The sequence below is a fragment of the Plectropomus leopardus genome, chromosome 13, assembly GCF_026936395.1.
Source record: "Plectropomus leopardus strain MGB_pleo_1.0 chromosome 13, ASM2693639v1, whole genome shotgun sequence".
NCBI lineage: Eukaryota > Metazoa > Chordata > Actinopteri > Perciformes > Serranidae > Plectropomus > Plectropomus leopardus.
Window position 1 is genome coordinate 23,501,022 of NC_142188.1, and position 25,277 is coordinate 23,526,298.

Consider the following 25,277-nt stretch of genomic DNA (forward strand, 5'->3'; position numbering starts at 1 on the left):
CTGTACAAAAATGTTGCTGGCAAAACTTCAGCAAGTTAGAGTTTGCCTTTCTGCATAATCACAGTGGAGTTTAGTGTTTAGGCACTCTGCGTCTGTGACATGCTGAGTTATGTCTGAGAATGAATTCAAGCTTTTGAGTTTCTTTTCACAAACATCTGTCTTCTGCTGTAAACCCACAACGATTTTCAGAATGTTCATATTTCAGCGAAAAAGGTGAAAGTAAACTCAAATGAATAACAGACATCCCCGAGGACAATCAGTGCAACATTTGAGGCCACCTTTCCCCGTCTCCTCCAGATCATTATGGAACAGTACATTGGAATGACATCACAGATTTGAGGATTAACAAAACTGTTTTCTATTGTTTCTGGCTATAGGAGCCAGATGTGAATATTCCCTTGCAGAACAAAATGATCTGATTTGAGTGTTTTTCTCCTTTAGAGTTTTGTTTCTTTAACTTTTTTTTCTGTCTACACCTATGTTTGCAGCTCATCCGGCATGTTTTCCACAAGTATTGCATATTGCATTTTAGTTCTCTCTTGTAAAATGTCATCACTAGGCTGTTTATAGGGAAGAAAAAAACACAAACATGGTAATGTCCTGAGGGCAAACAAGTGTTGACTAGACTCAATCCGACACATTGTGAAAACACATTTATCATCCATCTATAATCCTTCCTGTGTTAATCAAATGATTACCCCATACCACGAGAATTTAGAGTTCAGCGCTAATTGCCAGGTTAGGTTTCTGTTGGCTCAGGTGCCGCATACTCTGTATGCTTACCTTTATGATTGTTACGCAGTGTGTGTGTGAAAGAGAACAGCGGGTCTTTAAAACATCAACAATTAAGCTGTTAAGACTCTGTGAATATGAGCAGTCTCACTACGAAACAAGCCATAACACCTTTTTATTCCGCACGAGGCCTGTTGAGCTTTAACTCAGTTGTTAAGTAATTTCAGCATGATCTATTATTTACAGGAGGGTTATGATTTGCTTTGGAGATGAAAGTGGTGTTGCAACGAGGAGGGTTTTATAAAAACAGCTCACTGTGAGGCGGAACCAAGGCATTTTCGTCATCTTTTGCGCAGTCGGGTCAGCCTTGAGTCGTGTAAATAATCATGTGTCAGGACAATTCCAAAGGGAAGGTTTAGGACTTTCAAAGGCCTGTCATCTTGATAATTAACCTTTCCTTTCTAGTCCAAAAACATTCAGGAAGTATTCATGTGCAGTATTTGTCTTTTATTGGGAATATTTTAGCAATCCAGCAATACACTACAGGGGGAAATGTCAAACTACAAATGCCTTTACATTACTTATAAATACCACTTCATGTTCAGTAACCCAGTGGGACTCCTCGCATCAAACTCTTAGACTGTACATCATTCTCCAATAATAACCACCTCCAGCATTTTTAAAGGAGCAGTGTGTAGGATTTAATGTCATCCAGTGGTGTGGACTGCAGATTGCAACCAGCTGAAATATCTCCCACTTCTAATTCCTTCAGTGTTCATTATTCGAGAGGTTTTTACTGGGAGCCGAATTATCTACAGAGGTCTCCTAATCTCTAAAACAAACGGACCCAGTGATTAAAACCTTGAAAACACTGAATAAAGCAGTTTCACATGACAAATCAATGATTCTCCTATGCTGTTTGGCACATTAAAGACTGTCTGCTAGCCCAATACCTGCTAATGTGAGCTCGCCTTTTTTCTCTGGTAACTTATAATCCAGATGTTCAGGAGGTTTTTGCTAAGAGACTAATTATTTGCATAAGTGTCTTTATCTCCAAATGGGCCCGGTCATTTAAACCACTAAAAACACTGAATAAAGCAGTTTCACATAAAAAAAAACCTGTGTTATTCTAATGCTGTTTGGCTTGTTGAGAAAGGGGCCGCTAACTATGGTGGCTGAAGCAGACACCCGAATGGTCCTGTCTAGAGCCAGTGTTTAGTTTTGGGCTATCGTAGAGACATGTTGGTGCAGCACACTGCTCATAATCATTCACAAGTACAAAAAAGAAAACCTACTTAATATATTGTGTTAAATTTCTGTCAATACTGGTATATTCACCTAAATTCTACACACTGGACCTTCAGTAATTAGTGGCTGATATTAAATTATGAGAGGCAAAGTTTTCAGTGCTAAATTTATACACAAGTTATTACATCAGCTGAGTAATAAGGCCCTCTCAACTTAACAAACAATACGTGATTTATCTCTGTATATAAATCTAAATGACTCAAGATATTTTACAACATGCTTGAGTCTCATACCAATCCGGCAATGCTTGTGCAATAATTCCATGTGTGTATTTACATATAAATGTGCTGAGATATAAAACATTTAAATAGTTCATGTGGAGTCTCTTGTTGAAAAGCACAGTGTTGTGTTAAATCACATCATGTTTTACAAATATAAAAAGCAGCTGCTAAACATTTGTCCCCCCTTCTGCCGTGAGACGTGGGTGTTACTCAGCGTTGTGTGTTTATGGGTCTGCTGCGCCATGGACACTTCGTATTGACACTGTGAAATGAAGTGTCAAGGGTCATATCAGCTGGCCAGCTCAGAGTCTGTCTCATCATAGAGGTCAGGGCTAGGAGAATATTTCAGCCGTGAGAACTTCAGACAGAGAGCGTCTCCCACCTCGTTCAGATGGTGCAGCACCTGAGAACGGAGGAAAAGTCTCAAAGCATGCGTATATATGTTTAATTCAGGTGAAAAATGCAGTTTTAAACCACAGGGAGGAATTTGATGTTGGTAATCTTCGTGTGTGTGAGTACCTGGTTCAACATGGCTCTTGTGTGCGCTGCAGACAGACAGAAGCGAGCTCGGGCCTCTGTAATCGGCGTGGCTGGAAAGCCGACTACCACTACACCAATTTTCCTTGCAAGCATTTCTCGAGCAAAAGCCCTGGTCAGCAGTAAAGAAAGAAAGCACTATCAGTTTTTATATCTGATGGTGCACAGATGACTGTAGACACAAAAGGTGAATCCACCCAGATTGAATGTTTTAGTTTAGACATTTTTGAGAAAGAATTTCTCCATATCAATTAGATCATATATATTGAAATATTACATTTCAAATTACCAATGTTTAACATGTAGCACTATAAGTGTGTCCTCTGTTTGTCTTTTCAGAATTAAAAAACGTTATGACAGCACACTGCAATTGATGAGAGAATCTGCGTACAAATGCGCATCATTAGCGGCCAAAACTGTGCAACAGCTTATCTCACATTTCTCACATTTTTAAGGTTTGAAGTCTCCAAAATCCGCAGAGGCCCCACAAGCCACCTAAGAATGATGGAGTATTTGCCGCTTTGCCTCATCACATTAAAATACATGAGGAATGCTGCGTCCTCCAGCCCCTCCAAGTCCTTAATTATGTAGCTGGGATGTGTGGTATCGATAAATTTAAAAGAACACATAACTTACAATTTTAAAGGTTAAAGGGCTTGAAACAGCATATCTCTCTAATGGCTTTTACTTTAATGAGTCCAAGCAGTGAATATTTCTTCATTTTGTGGTAAAGCAAATTGTTTGGAGAGTTCAAACCTTAAAGGGATAGTTAACCTCAAATCAAAAGATACATATGCTTCCTCTTAACTGTGCTATTTATCAGTGGACAATTTTTAGGTGTGAGTTGCAGAAGGTTGGAGATATCAGCTGTAGAGATGTTTACCTTCGCTCCAATATAATGGAGCGAGATGGCACACAGCTTGTGGTGCTCAAAGCACCAAAAAATACATTCGAAACCTCAACAGCAACGTCTTTTTCCAGGAATCAAGACCTGGTTACTCAAGATCATCCACAGACACGTTGTGATCAGTTTAATGGAGGAACTATATATTTCTGCCAAACTACACCTAGCAATCGTATCAATGAGTAAAAGGAATCATTATTCTATGGCTAGCTCATCTAGCACCACTGAGCTTGCTAACATTACAGCTCAGTGGAGGAGGATGCCATTAATGCTCACCGTCAGGAGCATGGGCCTTTCCTCCATGATTAGATACATGCTTCCTTCTGCATGGTTTTAGGGTCAGTGGGTGTGGTTCGGACATTCTGCAACTCACACCAAAATATTCTAGATTCATAAGTAGCGCTATAATGTAAGACGGAATATAAGTTGTTTTTTTTGTTGTTGTTGAACTGTCCCTTTAAAATGTGCGCTGAAAGTGGTTAAGTGAATCTGACACCGCAAACTTTGACCATTTTGTATATTTAAGATGATCATTGATGTGTGCACAGATGCTAGTGCAGAACCTCAAACCAACAACAGCATCTTTAATCTACTATATGTTATTAGAACAGTGGCAATTCAAAAAGTGTAAATGTAAATGGCCACAAATAGATTTATATATAGAAAAGTAGTTAGAGATAGAATACTTTCATAGAAGTTCTGACAAAATAAATTACAAGACAAAAAATTCAAGAGAGCTTGAAAACTCAGGAAAAAAATTGTGAAATTGTTTTTAAATTATTTCAGAAATAATATTTAAGGATGAAACTGGTGAAACTCAACTTTTTTTCTCAATCACCATTAGTGCATTGTAAAACCAGAAGCTACTGAGTGTGTCTGGCCTTTTCATGGATATTAACGTTGACTGGCATTGAAAGACACTTTATACCCAATTGATTTTACCCTAGTGGCTCAAGCAGTCCTGGGTTATACCTAATCAATACCTGATGTTGCCTCTTAAGTGGTTACAGGAACCCAGTCTACACAGACACAGACTACAGTACTGATTCATGGAAACTCTGGAGTGTGTTTTATGGCAGCTATCCAAATCACTTGGAGATGATACACAGTGAGCTGACCTGAAATTGCCTTTGCCAACAAGGGAGAATGAAGTTGATATTTATTGTTTCAAAACTGGTCTGTGAAGAATAGATATCCTGATAATCTTACTCTTGAAGAGGCAAGTGTTTTTGGTGAGAGTTAAAGTGTACTTACACCACTTTGCCTGGCATGTAGAGCAGGATTGGAACCACAGGTGAGTCATCATTGCCATAGATGATGAAGCCCATCTCCTTCAGTCTGGCCCTGAAGTATCTGGTGTTTTCTGCCAGTTGGCGGATCCGTCTAATGCCTCCAATTAAAACAAGGACACCACCAGATGTACATGGGTAAAACACCAACTCACTGCTTTTTTATGCATATCTCTCCTGTCCCCTGCAGGGAGGGACATCACCTGTCAGTGGTAGCTAATGTAGTGTGAGTTCTCTGCAGTGCCATCTCATCCTGAGTCCTGCACCTCCATCTGGGCCATTCCAGCCTCCGCTATGAACTTGCTCATGATTACAACTCAGCTGCGGCAGCAGATGGTTCAGTTTTGTCCGTCTGACGGCATGGTATACGCACTCGCGCGTTGCCAAAATGAGGGTCTGCAAATTGGATACGATGGATTTCGCACAAAATGAATGACTGTGGACCGCCACTGGAGCGTAGCCACGACTGAAACGGAATACAAATAATACTTGAGGATCACATGTATTTCAGATAAATGTATTAGAAATCAAATCAAAGACAGCAGAGGCGGCCTGCCCTGCTAACCCCCTGTGTTTCCAAATGATGTGAATCACTGGGGAGCCTAACGCTCTGTGGCTGAAGCACAGTTTGGCATGGCCCTCGCCTTGGAACACAGCTCTGTTTCCCTCTGATTACCTGGGAACAGATTGGCAGTTCTTTCATGGGGATGTAAGAGAGCACTTTAAATCCCCTTATCTCAGCAGAGAGAGAGAGAGGGAGGGAGGAAAAAAAACAACAACATTCAGGCATCTGCCAAAAAACACAGGCCCCATTTTGTAAATTGTTCCTCTCTGCTTAGATAGAGGGCATGGAGGTCAAAAACCTGCTGCCAGACTCAGAAATCATATAAGTAGGTGAGAATGTGGATGTTGCTGTCTGTCAGGGTTTTTCCCTGTTTCAGAGCTGTTGCCATCAGTTTGCTTCAAAGTGTGAAATTCAACATTGATGTTAAAGGTGAGGGTGACTTAGGAAGGCTGAGAGAACAAGGAATAAAACTGTATCAGGTATATATGCAAAGAGTATTTCTTGTCTCAGATGGCTTTAACAGTGTTGTGATGAATGTTGGAGCTGATGTTGTGAAAGACTGCACTGTTTGCTGTGTTCTCCGCTCCTCTATAAGACAGGTCAAGACTCATTTTTCCACAATAGCTATTTCACTGGGCTACGTCAGATGCAAAGCATGCCTGGTTCAGTGCCAGATGAGAAAGTTACTCATCTTTGCATGAAACTGCAAAACACCTCAACTATAAGGCTTTGAACCTTGAAACGATTAACCCATTAAACCCCATGTCAGACTTTTAGTTTTGTATGCCATATGGTTTACATGGCTGTGTATTTTTGCCTTATGGTGCACACTTTATATACACAGTTCACCCAAAAATCTACAAATACATTTTAGTGCTATTTAATTGTCTAGGTTGTTTTGGTGTGAGATCCCAAGTGTTGGAGGTCCTGGCTAAAGAGATGCCTGCATTCTCTCCTGTATAATAGAACTAGATGGCACTCAGCTTGTGGTGCTCAAAGCACCAAAAACAAAAATATATTTAAAAAAACTCAACAGCAATGTCTCTTTTTCTATTTTTTGCTAGAAGCACCATTGAGCTAGCTAAGATTACAGCTCAACCAAGGAGGATGCCATTATTGTTTACATCCTCAAAGTTTGCTGTGTCTCTTTTTTGTGCCGTTTTTTAATGTCTGAACATCTGAGCTGTTGTTTGAAAATCAAATTTCCCTTTTGGGATTAATAAAGTTTCTATCTATCTATCTATCGACCCTGTGCTGTCACAAACATGAGCATGTCATCCATGAGTAGATGCACACTACCGACCATATTGTTTTGGATTGGAATTGTTTGTGCAGTGATACCGTATATCAGTAGATATACTACATGAAACTGCTCACAGCAAAGTCTGTAGATTATATTAAGACATTGCTGCTGAGTTTGTCAAATGTATTTTTTGGAACTTTGAGCACCACAAGTCAAGTGCCATCTATTATATTGGAGAAAAGGCAGACATTTCTACAGCAAATATCTCCAACACTCTGCAGCTCACACCAAAACAATATAGATTTATAAACACCACTGCAGGTAGGAGGGGAAATGTGTATTTTTGAATTTTTTGGGAGAACTGTTCCTTTAAGTCCTTTGGATTTGGGTAAACTGTGTAACCATCTGCCATTTACTTACCACTACAATATGTACTAACTCTACTACCACTAATACTCCTCCTATTACAACTACTGCCAGAACTACAACTACAATAACTCAAGAGGAATTGCTCTGGCAGTATTGCAACTGGTCTGGTAATGACTACTCCCCTGTCCCAGTGTCTGATGCCATTAAAGCAGAAACTTTTCAGCGGTACAGTGTTCCTCACAACACACACATGAAAATGATTTCCTCCACGTTAAGGTCACGTGTGCTCAGGGACTGCACGTCCCCCCTCTTCCTCCCACTGCAGACCCCTGTAATTGCAACCACATTTTCTGACCAAGCAGCTGTTTGTCTTTCCCTGCAGGTCTGGGCTTACTCCTAATGTTAACATTGGTGCTATCCTCTGGATTTGGTTTGCTATTGTTTCCATAAAAAATTATATTAAGGTGTAAAAATTTTTATAAGCCAGACATAATATTTGTCTGTGTAAAGAACATCAGGTTTGACGAGCATGTGGATAATAAGACTGAAATTGAGGGTGGCATTCACTGGATGGAGCCACGGTGAGCTCTGGCACTCACCCTCTGTGCTGCCATCTTTTCCCATGATGCACTTCATGGCGCGTAAGATCTGCTCGGTGACAGGAGGGGACATGGCCGAGGCATATGCTGCACTGTGAGAGTGACTGCGCAGGTAGTCCACCAGCTCCTGTAATACGGGGCACAGTTTCACAGAGACATTTTTGTTCAAACACTTGGAAAAAGTCATTGGATAGATTCACAGAACTAAACTGTTCATTTCAGAACTTCAGTGAAACAGAAGTGTTGCCCTGCACTTTTATTTCAGCACCACTAGAGCGAGCTCAACACCTGAGAATCAATTAAAATACCTCAAGTCATTTCTCTGTCATTATGACTACCTTGGCATTGCCTGGAAAAGAGCTCTGGACCTGTCCCTGCTCTCCACTCAGAGGTAGCCAGCGTACTAATTTGAGAAAGAACCAATGCTGAAATGAGCCAGAATGAGGACCGCTATGCTCATTATTCCTAAATGTCAGCAGGAGATTAATTCTACGAGAGGTTGTCAAGAGAAGAGCAGGATTTCAGGAAACCGATTCGGTCATGGGTCCCTGGAGCACGTGTGTGTAAGTGGTCTGAGGTTGGGATCGGGGCCTGGAGCTGTGATGGGCTGCTGCTCAGTGGCTGTGCGGTGGCCAGCGGGTGCAGGGTGATGACACGTAGCCGGAGATGCTGTCTGGCCACCATTTCCACTCACCGCCATCTGTCCCCACTGGGCGGCAGCGGCTGCGGCTTCCTCACACACATAAGGGGAGGGGATTTCAGGGGAAATACTCAAACGTAGGATAAGAACCCTGAAACAACCTGACATCTGTTTTTGTTTAAGGCAGGGGGATTTTCACCGCTTTAGGGCCCCCGCAGGATTTTGCTGCGACCAAGATAAACCAGTTAAGAGAACATGTCCGAAATCCATCTCACGTCTGTGGGTGTGGAGTGACAGCTTAGAGTGTTTCCTCAGCCGCAAGGTGGCCGCAATACTGATGTGGTGATACATGTGCACTATGCCACAGAGTAGAGCCAGAGCAGCATACAGTCAACGGATGCATTTAATAACGTAATCTCAGTGCAACCCCAGCTTTGAGTGAAGGGTTAATGAATAAATCCTCCTTCGTGTAAGGTTGAAGTGAATTAGAAGGAGCTTGAAGTGTATTTATTGGGAGTATTTATTTTTGGTACTCTCATAAAATAGCTATAACATGACTGTTTTCCAGAACACATCTGCAGTCTTTTGTCGGTCAACCCAAATCCACTTAATACAGGATTTGGGAGATTTCACCACAACAACAAATACGCTTTCTCTCTCTTTTCCTGCCTGTTTCTTCCAGGAGTTTACTACAGCCAGCTGTCAAACCAGGCGCAGTGTTCTTACTTCAAACATTATCATGCTTGTTAAAAGTCATCCTGTTAAATCTGGAGCGCAGTTCCGACGCCCGCCACAAGAAGGGGCTGGCCCGCTGCCAGCTTTACCTTCTTATTATGGCAGAGCAGGGCTGAGCCAACATGAAGGCAATGGCAGGAAGGGTCCCTCTCTGAATACCTAATTCAAGCAACATGGCCGTTTCCTCTGTTGCTTTCTAATCAACTGCCACAAAACCAGTGTGGTTATGTACTAAAGTGTACTTTTTAATGGAGTTAAAAAGGAATTACAAAGGCCCAGAGTCACTGCCTGGGGAACATTTGTTGAACACGTGAGAGAGGTGGGGTGAGATGGAGTCCCACACATCTTTAAAAACAGAGCGGGGTGAAATAAATATTTTGTAGGACGTGTTTTATCCTGCTCTGAAGCCAAATGGGTTAATGTTGTTCCTGTACACAGATAATGGTTGCTGGGTTGTTTAAACAATGTTAGGAAAGTATCAGAAAGTCTGCCTGGTTATTTGATTTTCTAAGAATGACGACTTACCTACGGCTGTTGGAATAGTTTCAGTGTGATTAATCCCACCTACATATATTCTGAAATGTATCTTGACCCTGCTGGTGTCCAGGGGGATTATTTTTGCATAGCAACCAAACTAGTTTCTGCCTGACTGGAGAATCAGCAGGTCTACCGCAGTGTTTACAATTGCAGTTTTCCACAGGTGTGCCATGACCTGGGGATATGGATATCACTGAAAACAGGGATGTTGTGCACATGACTATTTTAGCTTTATTTTTGTCCTCTATTTGAATCACTAAATAGCCATGTTGAAATGCACGCAACAAAAAACTTTGCCTTTGCTTGTTTTTCTTTCCTGTTGTTTACATTCACTATTTACTGACAGTTACGTAATGTAAGCAGAAGACGTCAGGTGACAAAGTGTTCTGAGTATAGCCTTCCTTTATAACAAATATGTGGAAGAAAACAGTGTAGTGTATAGTGAAATTCTGATATAAAATAGATATAAAATGATTAAATGTATAGATAAAACGCTCAATTTTGTGGCATCTCAGCACACTTAACTGACAACTTTGTCAAATGCACAGCACTCAACTTCTCCACACCATGGACTATTTGGGTTGTAGCTGTTGCTGCAGGAGTGTGAGCTCGACAGCTGGGACAGTTGTGGGAGCCCACCTGGCTGCTTACCTACTGTGCCAAAGCTAACTGTTAGCATCACATGGTTAACATTACTTAGCAGTTCCCAGCCAATATTTGTATGTGTTGGACCATGGGTAGGAAATGGGCTGGATTGTTTAAGGGGTCCCATAATGGCCCTATGCAAATTGCCTGCATGGGTGGGTTTACTCTAGTGGGCCCCACATAGGCTATGCTAAGGCTACTTGTGTACCATGTGGGTAAGGGCCCGAAATGAGCATTTTATTTAGGGCCCACATGGGTAAACCACCTATTTGGACAACTGGCATATCGGGCCGTGAACCATCCCATGTAGGACCCATTGTTTTTAGCCCATTTACTTCCCATATGAGCCAAATGTTTCAGTGTCTGTGCAGTGTGTAATTTGTAAAAAAAAAAATCTTACAAATTACATTTCGAATGCAATATATGAATTTTGACTACAATAAAATAAATAAAGCAGAGAGAGCTAACACAGAAAACCCCCAAATCCACAATAACCTTTTTCCCTGCGATATAGCCTCCAGCAGCCCCGAAGCTCTTAGTGAAGGTGCCCATCATCACGTCCACATCGACTGGGTTCACATTAAACAGCTCCGTCACACCCCTCCCTGATGGTCCCACTGCTCCGATGCTGTGGGCCTCGTCCAGGAACAGATACGCTTTATACTTCTTCTTCAGAGCAATGATCTCAGGAAGTCGCACCACTGAGCCTTCCATGCTAATGAGACAAGAATCACACAAACAAAATAATACAGTTTCAAAAGAAACAACGTGGCCACGCACATTTAATCAATAATAAGCCAGACTCTTATGTGATTCGGGTTTAAAAGGAAAAGAACCTGACCCCTGACCTAATGTTATTCGCTGCAGAGCATCTGTACATCTGTAAATGCATATTACATGATTTGACATGCTCCAATCTTCCAAGAATCTTTCTTCTGGCCTCTTTCATTTTACTCCCACCTCTCTCCCATCTCTTCCTCCCCTCGGATGCGAGCCTTTTAAGGCTACAAACAGACAGCATGAGTGAGTATATGGCTGGCAAAAATGGAGCAATCCCAGACCTGCTCTCCTTGCTATGGCTGAGAATGTCTGCAGCCCAAATGACACAAGACAGGGTTTCAGCAGGACCGACATGGACATCAAAGGCAGGGCCAGGATATAGCTAAGCATGCTTAGTCTTTATCTGAGCCTTTTGATGTTACAGGGAGGCGATAGCTGGAGCATTAGTTCTTTCGGTGCTGTACAGAGAGGCGGCATTTCTTTAATGTCCAAGCCTGACATTAGATATTATTGCAGTATGATTACACACAATTAAGTTGTTTCTCAAATTAACAGGACTTTTGTGAAACTAATAGCCATATTCATATTCATTCACCATGTTGAAGATTTTCCTCCTCATTTGATGAGACAGTTGTCATAAATCAATTAAGCAACCTTCACTGATTGAGTAAATGTGCGGAGGAAAATATAGTTATGTTTTTTAACCAAAAAAACTACGTGGTGTTTGGGTTCAAAAAGGCTGAAACGCATGGTGCGATTGAGGGTAAAAAGAGGGAAGAAAGGAGAGAAGAAAATGACCGTGATAAACAGTTGGAGCTGGGGGTGTAGCCAAGTCAATCTCTGTGGCTCCATTTGGCCTTGATTTGGAGCTAATGAGCAGATGGAGAGGGTCACTAAGACTCAGGATAGCTCACTGCTGGCCCGCGAGAGACACACAATACCTTCTCTCTTGTAATGAAACAGTACCCAACCATAGACACACACAGAGGGAGAAGAAGAGACCATTACAGGGAGTACTAAACACAGGCTCTCCTTAGGTTACAATTTAAGAATTCTACCTGGCTGTGCAAAAACTCTGCTAAAGACCACCTGGAAGCCTATACTTACAAAGACTGATGTAACTGACTTGTGATATGTGCCTCTAAGAGAGTGACAACTCTGACATGTTTGTGTTGCATAATGACAGCTGACCTATAGATGCCCTCCACCATGATGAGGATCTTCTTCCAGGGCCTGTGGGTGCGTGGTTGCCCCGAGCAAACCGCCTCTCTGAGCATCTTCTCCAGACTGTGCATGTCTGAGAGAAAAGAGTGAAAGAAGACAAACACCAAAGAACAAACAAAGACAAAATCAACACTGTACTCTAAAATTAAAATAAATCTTATTAAGGCAAAAACATAGACATTAACACACAATAATGTTGCAAGTGTAGTTTAGGCTTGCACAATAAAATCACATACAACTTAACACTTTAAATGTACACATACATCCTGTATAGAGTGGCGCAATAATCAGATCGAGAAACTCCAAATAAAAGCAAACAACAGTAAGTAAAGTCATAATTTCCACAGGGCAGGGCAGTTCACAGAGTACACACAGCACTACTTTATCTGCCAGAAACACCTTCCACAAGCTACACAGCACATACCTCTGCAGCCTGATGCAAATGAACACCTGCAATGTCTGTATCTGAGTGGATTACTAACTGAGCTGAATGTGGGTTTGGCCAAAGGTCTCTTTAGTGCAGACTGCATGGTTTCTTAAAATTAGGATTTAGATTCTGGCTCCCCCAAATCATTTCCCAACAGCATTTAGAGTTTAGAACACAATGTCTCCACGATTAATGATCCTCTGATGCAAACCAGCAGATGGCAGTATTGAATAGCTGTGGTTTGCAAAGCAGCACTATTCAAAGTATGACCGCAATCCAGCCATTTCCAGCCGAGCAGCGAGTAAACCTGTCACAGCTAATTATCTGTCATACATGATCGATATTGTTCCCTCAACAGAAAAAAACAGGTTTAGTGAAGAGTCAACAGAAGCTCTTTTGATAAAAATCACTTCTTAGAGCTCTATGGAGCCTCACCTCACCAATATCAACACTGAGGATAGCAGACAGTGAAAGAGAAATCCACTGTGGGTAGACTGTGTGCACAGACAAGAATGAGGAAAAGATTATTTCACAGTTAAGCACTGATTTGAGATAACCCACACCGCCTGATATGTGACACTGTATGACTGTGACGAGGGGGATGGTAGTCTTTGCGTCTATAAGAAATGAGCAAACATTTGTCGAAATCTGCAAAAATGTTATTATCTTTGCAGACCCTTGGGGTGCACAAATGCTAACATGCTAAAAAAAAAAACACACTACCTGACGTTCCACTCAGCACGTAATTATTTCAGTGATGAGAATTCCAACCTTCAACATGAGCGTCCTCTATCTATGACTATTTGAAGTACTTATAACACACAAACTAGACTGCTAGACTGGAGAAACCAGTTGATCTACTCGCTGGTATGAAATCCCATTCTTCCATGTTAAACACACACCACTGAAACATTTAAAAAAACAAAAACAAGGGACGTTTTAGACAGTGATTTTTATCTGTTGATGTGGCTAAGTTGATCGGTTTAACCCTCTTTGTAAATATTAGCCTTGTACTAATGAATGAGTGTGTGAGGGCATGGTCCTGGAGGGATAAAAGGAGGGAGGGGTCAGGGACTCTGGTGCCTGAGGGCTCTTTGCCTTTAGACAGGCCTCTGGGATCTGCTTGGAGGACCCATAACTGACTCTGCTTGTACCTGTCAGGACACATTTGCTGCCAGAGGACCGACTCATTTGTCCTGTCTCCTGAAAGAGCAGTGGATGTCTGCAATGCAAGCACAATGAATGCTGTATCTTTTCATGCCTAAGAGTTCTCCCTTTTTATCCATTGACAGTATGTAATTTGACAATATAATTGAGAGCATTTAGTTTAAGTAAGGTGACATTTTCATATAAATAAACGTGTGTTTTGCTGCTCTGCTGCTCATGGATAAAACACAGTCGTGACTGTAAACTCAACCCATTTCATTAAAGCTTTTTACATTTGCTACTCTAAACACAGAATGTTAAGTAGGTCTTTCCTAAGGCAAATCCTGTACCGCACAGAAAGTAATGTGTTTTTCTCACAGCAGCAACAGTTTGGGAGGAACAGAAGAAAAACTAGATAATGTGTGCGGTGGTGGCTGCACAAACAGAAATTCAAACTTCATCAAAAGATAATCTATGGCGAAATGCAATATGGTGATTTGTCAACAATGTTTGCAGAGCAGTGAATGTTAAAGATGTTGGCAAACCTGAACAACACATTGTTATAGCTTAAATAATGCCGTGCATCCTGTTGTCGGGTAGCCTGAGAACCAGACAACCTTCGAGCTCGTGTTTTATTTTCTCTGACAGATGTGTGTGGTCCCCTTCCAGTTTAAACAGATTTCCAGCCGATCTGGCCCTCGGGCCGATCACAACCGTCTATCTGATATGTGGTGGGTTTGATTCCATAACCAAGCTGCAACGTCCAGGACTGAAAAATGATGCCAATGCGTACATTTCAAAAACTGCAGTTCCTCTAATTGCCACATGAGGCTGGCTCAGGAAGCATATCAATTCCAGTAAACCCCATGTTAAAACGCCCAACTTTACAACAGAAATAAACATGTTTACGCTCTGGTACAAAGAAAGGTTTTGTCTCCTGCTAATTTCTCCCTTTTTTATATAGCTCACATGTTTACATTTATTAAGGCTTAAAGTAACGAATAATTAGGGGCGGGACATTTTGAGTGACATGCTGTCTGCAGATAGTGTCCTTGGCTCCTCAGTCAGTTCCACCCCTCGCTCCTCCACAGTGTCACCCTCTTGTCTAAACATGGTCATTTCTGGCTCCAAAATAACAAGATGGCTACCGCCAAAAGCCGAACTTGGAGCTTTAAAAAGGGAGTCCTCAAACCAGTGGTTGACATCACAGAAGCTACGTCCATTATTTATACCGTCTATGCTGACAACTTCCTGAGCCTTCGTGCTAAATATGTGATGATATCCTTTTTGGCTTGAACACCCTCACAGCGGGGACACCACTGGGAGCATAAACCTAGCTTTGAGAGGAGTGTCATTGAAGCATTTTTTAACACAACCAAGATGGCTACAACTGATGTGGAACTTTCTGTTGAAATATCTTCAAATTCTGATGGCAAAACCTGCAACAGTTGTTCACTGACATACTGATGCTACACCATCACAGCTCATCTCTGCATGCTGTAGTATGTTTATATTTGTCTGCCGCTCAGCGCTACGTCACATGTTTTGTTGCTCCGACTGGTTGTTGATCTATCCAATTGTGTCCAGAGCCATTTTGGTCTGATCTCCATCGGAAATATACAAAAGGAACAAAGAGATGTTCCAGACCTGCTATGCTAGTTGTGAGGCAGAAGCACTACAACATTTGTTCAAATGAAAACATTACTGGACTCACTGTTGTGCTTGAACACCCGGATGGTCGCTCCTGACAGTCGGGCCCCCAAGATGAGTGATGTGTGATTGAGTTCATCGCTCAGTATCAAACAACCCTGGAAATCAGCAAAGAGAAAAGAATTAATTTAATCTCCCCCCTAAAAGCTTATTAATTCCAATTTAATGAAGAGCTAATTTACTTTTTTTTACATTCTTGAAATCCCAAATTTCTCATGAATTCCACAACATTCCTGTATATACTCATTGTACATTACACTGACTATAAAGTCGTGATCTTAAATTATTGATAAGATGATGATATTTCCATATAGTGTACAGTGTTCTTTCAGATTAAGTGGTCTTTACTTAGTGAGAAGGCCGATTGGATTCAGGCTTGGGAACAGGAGAAATAAGATGGCTTGTAAACACTAGCATCAGTCTAACTGTGTATGGCTGAAAATCACAGCAGTGTGTGCTGCCCACCTATACAATTGTATCTGTTTTCTGAGAGATTGCTCGTTTTCCCATGTGTTTCAGTGCATGTTTTGTTCCTTTGTACTGTGTCCTTGTAGAATGTGCTGTATAACAGCTGTTGCTCTAAAAGGATTCACATAGCCTATTACAAGTCAGCCCGCTCCTCTTGCCCTCCATGCCGCAGTCATAAACCTCTATGTCTATGTCCTCTGTGTATGATAATAGTTGTATGTACTGCTCAGGTTAGTCATTTCTTTCATGTCTGAAAGTTTCGACCAACAGACGCATCACAGTTTTCATGGAGAGTATGGTACTTCATAATATGCCATAAAAATCAGCATGCAAATTAATTCAGCTGTTCCACGAAATTCTCTCCACAACATTAGCATATTTAACACTGGAGCTCGAAGCATTTGACTGCATTAGTTTGAATGAACTCTTGTAGAGGGTATGTTGACACCATCTCGGTGACAGATACCCTCGGTTTGGCCCGGGGTCCAGCTGGCCTGGTCCCTAGTCTACCAGCAGCTGTCACTCTAATGTAGCTCTGCCTGCACAGCGAGGCCCGTCCTGGCACAGCCTGTCCCTGTAGGATAGAGCTGGCAGAGTGGTGTGACCCCCAGCCCCGGCAGGGTGACTGTGGGGGCTGCAGCCTAAGGGGCTACTACACCTCTTGAGCTGCTTAAACGACCCCATTCTCATCAGTTAAACAGTCAACCTCCCCTTCCTCCTGTCCAGTCCAATCACAGATATTCATGCTGTGTGTTGCCCCTGGTAACCCGTGGCTGTCTGTGTGAGCTAGGCTGGTGTGCCGACAGGCCAGAGTATGGGTAATCATACCCTTGAGTTGTGCTCTTAACAAAACCTGCCCTTCCTCGTCTATGTGACTGAAAGCAGCTATGTATGCCCAGAGCCTCATCCTCCTGGCTACTGTAATGTTTAATTATGATTTTAATTAATGGGGGTGGGTCGGGAGTTGTACGCAGCTGAGTTTAGTTGACTGTTAGTCATTAATTTAGGCCATATGTGAGAAAAGAACAAAAGCTGAGATAATTAGATTAATTTCTGCTGTGCTGCAAAGATGATGCCCATATATAACAGGATTTCCTTTACACAGTATGCAGCATTTAGTGGGTAAAACCACAAACCTTTCCAACAAGTGCTGGGATATTCATTGAGTTGGTGGCGAAACCCATCCCAAAAGTCATGGAGGACTCTACTCCAAGGAAATTAGCTACAAGTTGTTCCAGCTCTTCATGGATGCCCAGATTACCTACGAGATAAAAAAAATCACAAAATGATGACTCACCCTGTCAAGATCACTATACCTGTTTATCTTGTACATGGTTTATCGTTTTTTTTGTCATTCAATCACAAGCTTTAACAGACATGAGTGCCTCCTGATAAAATGCAACACACCCACATATAACATCACCAGAATAAAAGCAGCCAAAACACTCTTAGGGCATTTGAAAAGATTTCTAAAGATACAAGATTTGTAATTTACTTCAATTACCTCCTTTTTTCATCGCAGGCAATATCAAGGCAAGTCCTGCAAACTCTAGAATGGTTCTGCAGCACATTTTGGGTCTGAGGCAGTTTATTATAACCCACTATGACAGGTGGGGCACCAGAATTAATTTAGAAAATTGATCAGATTGTAATCTGTGGCCTGACATGGTGTTTTTCTATTTTGTGCAATAAAAGTGGGATTTTCGGGTGTCTCTGGGGTGTTCTCAGTGCTGCCCTTGTGGTCAGCTGATAAAAAAAAGAATTACTGTTATAATTGTGAGCTACAGGGAGAGAGGTGGGCAGTGAAAGGATCATATATACTGTATTTTATTGCTGCTGGATCTCGGCAGTGTTATATATGGTCGAAATATACTACAACATATAGGTTCAGTAAATTTGAACCCACCCTATCACTATAGAGTTACTACAGTAGTTACTTGTTATAGAGCAGGGGTCTTCAATGTTTTCAGGCCAAGGACCCATTTTCTTTAAAAGAGATAGAGCAGGGACCCCCTACAACAGTTGTTTTATATGAAATATTGTATGAAAGTGGGTTGCACTTGAGACAACTCTATGAATATTTCGAGCCTTCTCTTGTTCGTGCTCGCATGTGGCTGCTAAGTCACTAGCAGGCTAGTGACTTAGCCTCATCTTCTGCAGTTTTTCAGTGGTTTCTGAGGCGGATGGTGTGTCAGATTCTCTTACTCGAGAAGTTACAATAGGATCCATTGGGGCTCACAGAATATCTATATGCTTGGAAAAATAATACAGTTAATTGACCAGTATGTTGGAATAGTAAGTAAATGCTCATCTCGCCGTTATGGATATGAGCCGCAAAGAGATTTAGCATTAGATAGTTCACATGATTACACAAGGATTCATGGGTAACAGTTAGCCTTTATTGTGTACATCTATAGCTGTGCACTATAAATGTAATGTTTTTATTTTCCATTCATTCATTCATTGTCCATAACCGCTTGTTTTCGCAAGGGTCGCCTTCTAACTCATTAGAAGTGAAACTCCTTACTGTGAAACTTCTTACTGTTAATGAGTGTTTTAATAATAATGTATAAAACTATTGTAAAGACACTTGCCGACATCACAACAAAAACACAGTAAAACTGTCAGTATAAACAAACATTTATATGCAGTACTTTGCAAAATTAGTTACCATCAGTGTAAATAATAATGAAGCCAGGTTTTGAGATATTTTAATGCCATTGAGGCAATCCTTAAGAAAATAGTGAATGAATTTCATATAGGATACTTATCATTAATCACAATCAATAACAATCAGTAACCACAGAGAGCAACCATCAAAAAGTTCAAACAGACTGAATGTTTTAGGAAGTGTTGAAAAATGGAGTGATGTGTATAAAATCGTAATACAGTGAAGCAGCTCTGCCTTTATGGTGATCCCAGTCAAATCAATTCAAACATTTCCTGAACCACTCAGGCTCACAGCCCCCGCTGGCATGTGCAGCTTTTTTGATCAGACTGCATCGGCATTTGCTCTCTGTATAGAACATTTTACTCAGCCGTGGCTTCATAGAGTTGCCCTGCCTCCTTATTGATATGCTAACCTCATAAGGCTGCCTGAGGTCTGGATACTCTTCAGGTAAGAGACAGCGTAGAGTCCTTATTAGATCCCACTCACTTTGCTGACTTGAGTTAGCTCTTGATACACATGCATCTCATTAAGCTTAGTCCCCTGTCCTCTGAATTACCAAGGTCACCTTCCTACCATCACAACCATAAAAAAAACAAAACTATATAACAATTGCCAAGGTTGGCAGCATTATTGTAGAGAGACAATAAAGATTGTGTTTCCACATCTCCACATCAAAGGCTTTACAACCAGGCAAGTTAAAAAAAAGGCATGCCTGGAAGAGTTAATCATTTCTATCATTAACCTCGACTGGAGTCTCAGCAGACAAGTACAACATTTATGGCTTCGTTTTTAATATGTACACACACAAAAAAGCCAGCCCTATTACTGTACATTAGTATATTGGTGTACACATTGTGCTAAAATACTTACTATTATGTACTTGGCAGCTGCACTTAGTATGTCTTGGTAATTTGTCATTCATTTGAATGCATGACATCATTATCTAATATACTGTGTGTTAATGATTGTAGGAAAAGCAATGAGTGAGCTATCCATTAATACAAATCCATGAATGTTTGACATTGCAGTTTACTCACAGGGTGTGCTTTCAGAGCACTTTGTATCTACTTTAACATGCCTATTCAATAAAATAAAGAAAACTCACCCTCTATGCAGTAATTAGTATTATAAGGGGAATTATTTGGAATTTCTTGTAACTTTTGAACTGAACTTGACATTGCGTAGAAATCATCACTAGCAGTTGACCGAAAAGCCTGAAATTGAACCGCAGTTTCTAAAAGAATTTAATATCAGATAACGTAGAAGAAGGGATGAGATGAAACATTGTGAAAAAGAACCTTGCATCAAAAACATTTTCACTTAAACCTTGAGAGGATGTCAATGGCAAGAGAAGACTGTGAGATATTCCTTAAATCATCATCATTTTTAAATAAACCGAGTGCCGGTAGATTCAATAGAAACACATCCTGTGTATCGCCAATACAAATCGCTGCATGTGAACTAAAACGCTGGTGATAGCGTCACTGCTACTACAGAGATACTTGGGTCTTTAATAATTGATGCCTAATAAGGTCTCATGGGAGAAATGCTTGTTATTCCTTAACCCTCTCAGTGAGCCAGCTGAAACATGGATTACAAACCCAGAGAAAAACAGTCCCATTTTAAAAGAGAAATAAACATATAAATAAATCACATAGATGAATAATGGATGGTGTGGAAGAGTGTGTTTGTGTGTGTGTGTGTGTGTGTGTGTGTGTGTTTGTGTATGTGTGTGTGAGCGTGCGTGCATGTGTGTGTGCGTACATGTGCACTCTGACAAACCAACGTATAAGTAATGATCACATGCCCTTTAATTCCTCTGGTTTTCTCTGTTCTTGTCAAACTGCTGATATCATGAAACACTACGCAGCCGCTCTGAGCTTGTATGTCAGCTCACCTTCTGCAAGCCTGCTCTCAGTAGATACACAGCACAGGGGTGTCAGTAAGTGCCATAAACTAAACATCATTGACAGAGAGAAAAGGAACTACTTTTCTCAAGCAAACTTTGAGTGGCCTGTTCGGTGAGCTCCATAAGGTTTTGACCATTAAACACACACCTGAATGATGATCATCAGATTTCACTGCTGCAAAATTGCTCTGCCTGAACATGAGATCCTGGCACTTGCAGGCACTTAAACATCAGAAGCCAGGTAAAAGTTCAGAGGATAAAACGTCATTCAAAATTCCTCTGAAGCTATAGATCCCACTTTCTTATCCTTGCTGTTCTAACACTTCCATCACATATATTCCTTTTGCATCCTGCCTAATGTCCAGGGTGTTTCATAATGTTGCACTCCACTATGATATAATTTCCCCCAACTCCTCAGCATGGACAACTATGTAATGATCTCAGCTTATGCCCAAATGGTACATAATTCAACAAAGGTTGAATAATTCATTTTACACTGCAGTCACTGAAAGATAATTAAACACGCGGGCAGTATAACTCACAAGAAAGATTATAAATGATGGCATATGTGATGAGGGAGATGGAGTTTTATTTCCAGTTTGATACTCAACCTATTCAGTGCCATCAGGATCTGCTGGGGACTTTAAAATAGATGCATGTAGGGAATGTAAAGCACTGTAGGATGATTTAAAAGAGAAGCAGCCATATGCTCTTTTAACCTGAATTATGAAGCGGACCTTTTTCACATGAGATTAAATGCCCTTAATTACCCTTGTTGAAACTATCTTAAAGGGGCAGTTCAGCCCAAAATAAAAAAAACAACATATTTTCCTTTAACCTGTATTGCTAATAATCAGTCTTGATTGTTTTGGTGTGAGTTGCTGAGTGCTGGAGATATCAGCCGTCAGCTGATTTCTGCCTTCTCTAGAGTGTAATGGACCTAGATAGCAACCTGCTTGTGGTGGTTAAAGCACCCCCCAAAACTACATTTGAAAAACTCAGCAGACATTTTTATTTCCAGAATTTAGGACCCGATTTCTCAAGATAATAACTTGATAAACTTGACTGGGCTAAGGTCACTGAAGTCCTCTACCACAAGGGCCAGATCCGTCTCTAGTTTCTGAGGAGGTCCTTCAGGATCTGCTGCACAGTGCTGAGGATGTTCATGAGTCTGTAGAGGCCAATGCTCTCCTGTTTGCTGTTGTGTGCTAAGACAGCAGGTTGAGAGTAACGGATGCCAACAAACTCAACAAACTTAACTGCAGGCTAGTACCATTGTGGGGGTGGAGCTGGAGGCAGTGTCAGAGAGGAGGATGCTGTCTATGTTTCGTGTCATCTTGGACGATGTCTCGCACACCCTCCATGATGTGCCGGTCAAACACGGGAGCACATTCAGTGCTAACCTCATTCCCCAGAGATGCACCATAGAGCGCCACAGGAAGTCTTTCCTGCTTGTGGCTATGAAACTTTTCAACTCCCCCCTAAGAGTGTCAGGCACTGAAGTCCAGTGCCAGTCGATAAACTGGCACTTGGACTTAATTCACCCGTCAGTGGTTCTAATTCCATAATTTATTTATGATCTTTCAGCTGTGCAATAGTGGTTTAAAAGTACAATAATTCTGTGCAACGCTGTCCTAACTGTCCAATAATCCATGTAATAATTCAACTGCCATAATATTAATGTGTGCAATTATTCAACTGAGCAATTTTCTTTTCAGTATCATGATTTCCTTTTATGAACACCACACTTGAGAGATATTTAACATGATACACATATTGTACATAATCTTATATCAATTTATGTTATATTGTGTTATAAATTGTAGCATAATACACCTTTTTCTATATTTAAGAAACTTTATTTTCATATTTATTTATATTTATACTGTCCTAAAAATTTCTTTGCGAGACATTAGAGCAATTGCAACATATCACAATTTCCTCTGGGGATCACAAAGTATTTCTGATTCTGATTCTGATAATCCACAGACCTTGTTGTGAGCAGTTCCATGTAGGAACTATTTTCCTCTCCCGAACCACACCTGCCAACCATATCACCATGCAGACGGAAGCTTGCATCTACTGCTTGCTCACACCACTGAGATAGCCAACATGACAGCTCAGCTGAAGAGGATGCCATGAATGTTTACATCTTCTGCTGTCACAAGCACAAGCCTCTCGTCTATGAGTAGATGCATGCTTCTTTCTGCTCATTGATACAGTTAGCAGGTGAAGTTTGGTAGAAATAAAATAGGTCCTCCGTGAAACTGCTCACAATAAGGTCTGTGGATTTTCTTGAGTAAACTGGATGATGATTTCTGGAATAGACTTTGCTGTTGAGTTTTTAAGATTAAGTTTTTGGTACTTTAAGCACCACAAGATGAGTGACATCTAGAGGATAGTTGATGACAGAGTGACACCATTATATTGGAAAGAAGACAGCCATCGCTACAGCCGATATCTTCAGCACTCTGCAACTCACACCAAAAAAACCTAAAATGATAAATAGCACTACAGGTAAAAGAAAAAATATATATTTTTTATTTTGAGGTGAACTGTCCCTTTAAGGACACAGGTGCCACACATTTTGCATATGTACAACTGCACATTGACCACAGACTCACCTATTTCCTGCCTTGTGCTGCAAACTCCCACCCCAAACTGGCGTGTTTTGTCTGCCACTGTTTTCAGGAAATCAGCGTTGTTCTCAGCAAAACCGAGGTAGTTGTAAGAGCCCATGTTGATGACATTGTGTATTGTCCTCCCGGTTAACCTGCAAGCATGTAAACATTTGGTATCACATTCTATGGCCTTGTAGTTTGTTTTTTTCTTATCCAAGCATTGAGAGAATTAATTACATATTCTAAAAAGTAATCAAAATTCAATTAAAAATAATTGGTTATCATAAACTTGTTTCTTTGTCAGTGAGTTCAGATCATTCAGGAGCAATTATAACACTGTTTATATAAGGTAAACAGTAGTGGCTGAATGTGTACCAGCATTTGTTATTCCTATTTCCTTGGACATTTTTTTTTGTATATAATCAAATATTCACAACTCATTATACCATACTATAATGTGCATGTAAATACACATGCAACTCCATAGAGAATAAACTGGGAAAAATGGAAGGAATACTTGCAATATGCAAGTTGATTTAAGTTCACATGTCAAGAGTGCACAGCCTCACTGTACATCAGCATCAGAGTTTTATCAGTATTTTAGGAGAACTGCTCCATTTCATCAACTGACCTACTTCCTCTGACGGCACATGTAAACCTGCACACCACTACAAACCCTTCCTCATGTCTCTTTACCCTATCACCACACTTCACCACAGGAGACAAGCTGACTGCTCCATTTCTCCTTTTTCCAGTCACATTAAACCTCTTAAAACATGTAATCCACCGCGCCTACCCCTCTTTCCTGATTCATAATGTCACATCCCCTCCCCATGGCTCTGTTCATATTCCTATTCATAATATATTCCCTGACCCTGCTGTGCAACACAGAGGCATCTCAGCGGTATCCAAGAATACAAGACTGACATATCCTTGCTGATGAAAGATGGGCTGCATCCAAAATTCCACACTAACATGCTTTTTAGTACCTTAAACAATATGTTACATTTTGGAGCCAATAGTATGCAAATTGCGTATTTCTGGTAAAGCATTACAGTGTGCAAACACTGGACATAGATATCCCACAATAAAATGTGGTCTTCACAACAGACGATGGTGAAGAGTTATCTCGACAGCTCTGTAATGTCCACAACGCTCATAGAAGAGGAGCTTGATCGAGCCAATTAATTCTTGGTTGTGTAGTTACTAGAAAAGAAATTGTTGTATTCAACAACACTTTTCTGGACTGTCTTTGTTATTTTTCACATTGGGCCCTCTTTTCCCATGGCACTTCTGTTGCTAAGTTAAGAAAATGGAAACACCATTCTTTGAAACTGTTAAACTTTTGAGCAGGAGCACTGCAGTTGACTGCAGCAAAACAGGCTGCAATGATACCACACTGCAAAAACTGCCGATCTAACCAAGTGTAATAATCTTATATTTAGATTAAAAAAATCTAGTTAGTCTTGTTTTAAGTATAAATGGATTATCTAGTTCTGACTAGGAAAGATCATTTGACTTAATTCAAATAAATATCACTTGCCTGGTCTTGTTAAGCATCTTTGTCTTTTTCTGAGTTATTTTTAACTAGATACAGGAGACAAGTCTGGAAACATCCACTTCAGGTGTATAGAAACCTTATTTTATGCACTAGTATGTCCAACTAGGCTTAAATAAATTGCTTGAAATTAGTGTTTTTGATCTTATTTCAAGATTTTATGGGCTATAATGAGAGTCACACAGTTTTACTGGTTTTAAGACATCTTAACAAGCAAAATTTGCTTACTGCACTGGCAACCAAATTTGCTTCTTTTAAGTTCAAGTATGCTTAAATCTAGGGTGTTTGGCCTTAAATTTGACAGGCCATTTTTGCAGTGCACTCACTAGCATTTATGTATTGTCATTTGACATCGCCTAAAAGTGCTTGTTTTTGCCACTGACACGCTCAAATTATTATTCTAAGTATCTGACAACATTATCAAAAGGACCCTACGGAC

At 40.8% G+C, this 25,277-nt stretch overlaps 1 protein-coding gene across 1 annotated transcript in view; it reads right to left on the bottom strand.

The window, feature by feature from the left end:
• Positions 1-1,218: 1,218 nt before the first annotated feature.
• Positions 1,219-25,277, bottom strand: part of sptlc3 (serine palmitoyltransferase, long chain base subunit 3) — a 29,057-nt gene continuing 4,998 nt past the window's right edge. Inside the window, exons 4-12 of the mRNA XM_042502199.2 lie at positions 23,284-23,432; positions 17,216-17,340; positions 15,616-15,709; positions 12,296-12,401; positions 10,820-11,039; positions 7,768-7,894; positions 4,957-5,092; positions 2,781-2,910; positions 1,219-2,664 (exon numbers count right to left, since the gene is read on the bottom strand). Coding sequence (XP_042358133.1) covers positions 2,551-2,664; positions 2,781-2,910; positions 4,957-5,092; positions 7,768-7,894; positions 10,820-11,039; positions 12,296-12,401; positions 15,616-15,709; positions 17,216-17,340; positions 23,284-23,432 — 1,201 coding nt within the window. The 3' untranslated portion in view covers positions 1,219-2,550. The remainder of the gene's footprint in view (positions 2,665-2,780; positions 2,911-4,956; positions 5,093-7,767; positions 7,895-10,819; positions 11,040-12,295; positions 12,402-15,615; positions 15,710-17,215; positions 17,341-23,283; positions 23,433-25,277) is intronic.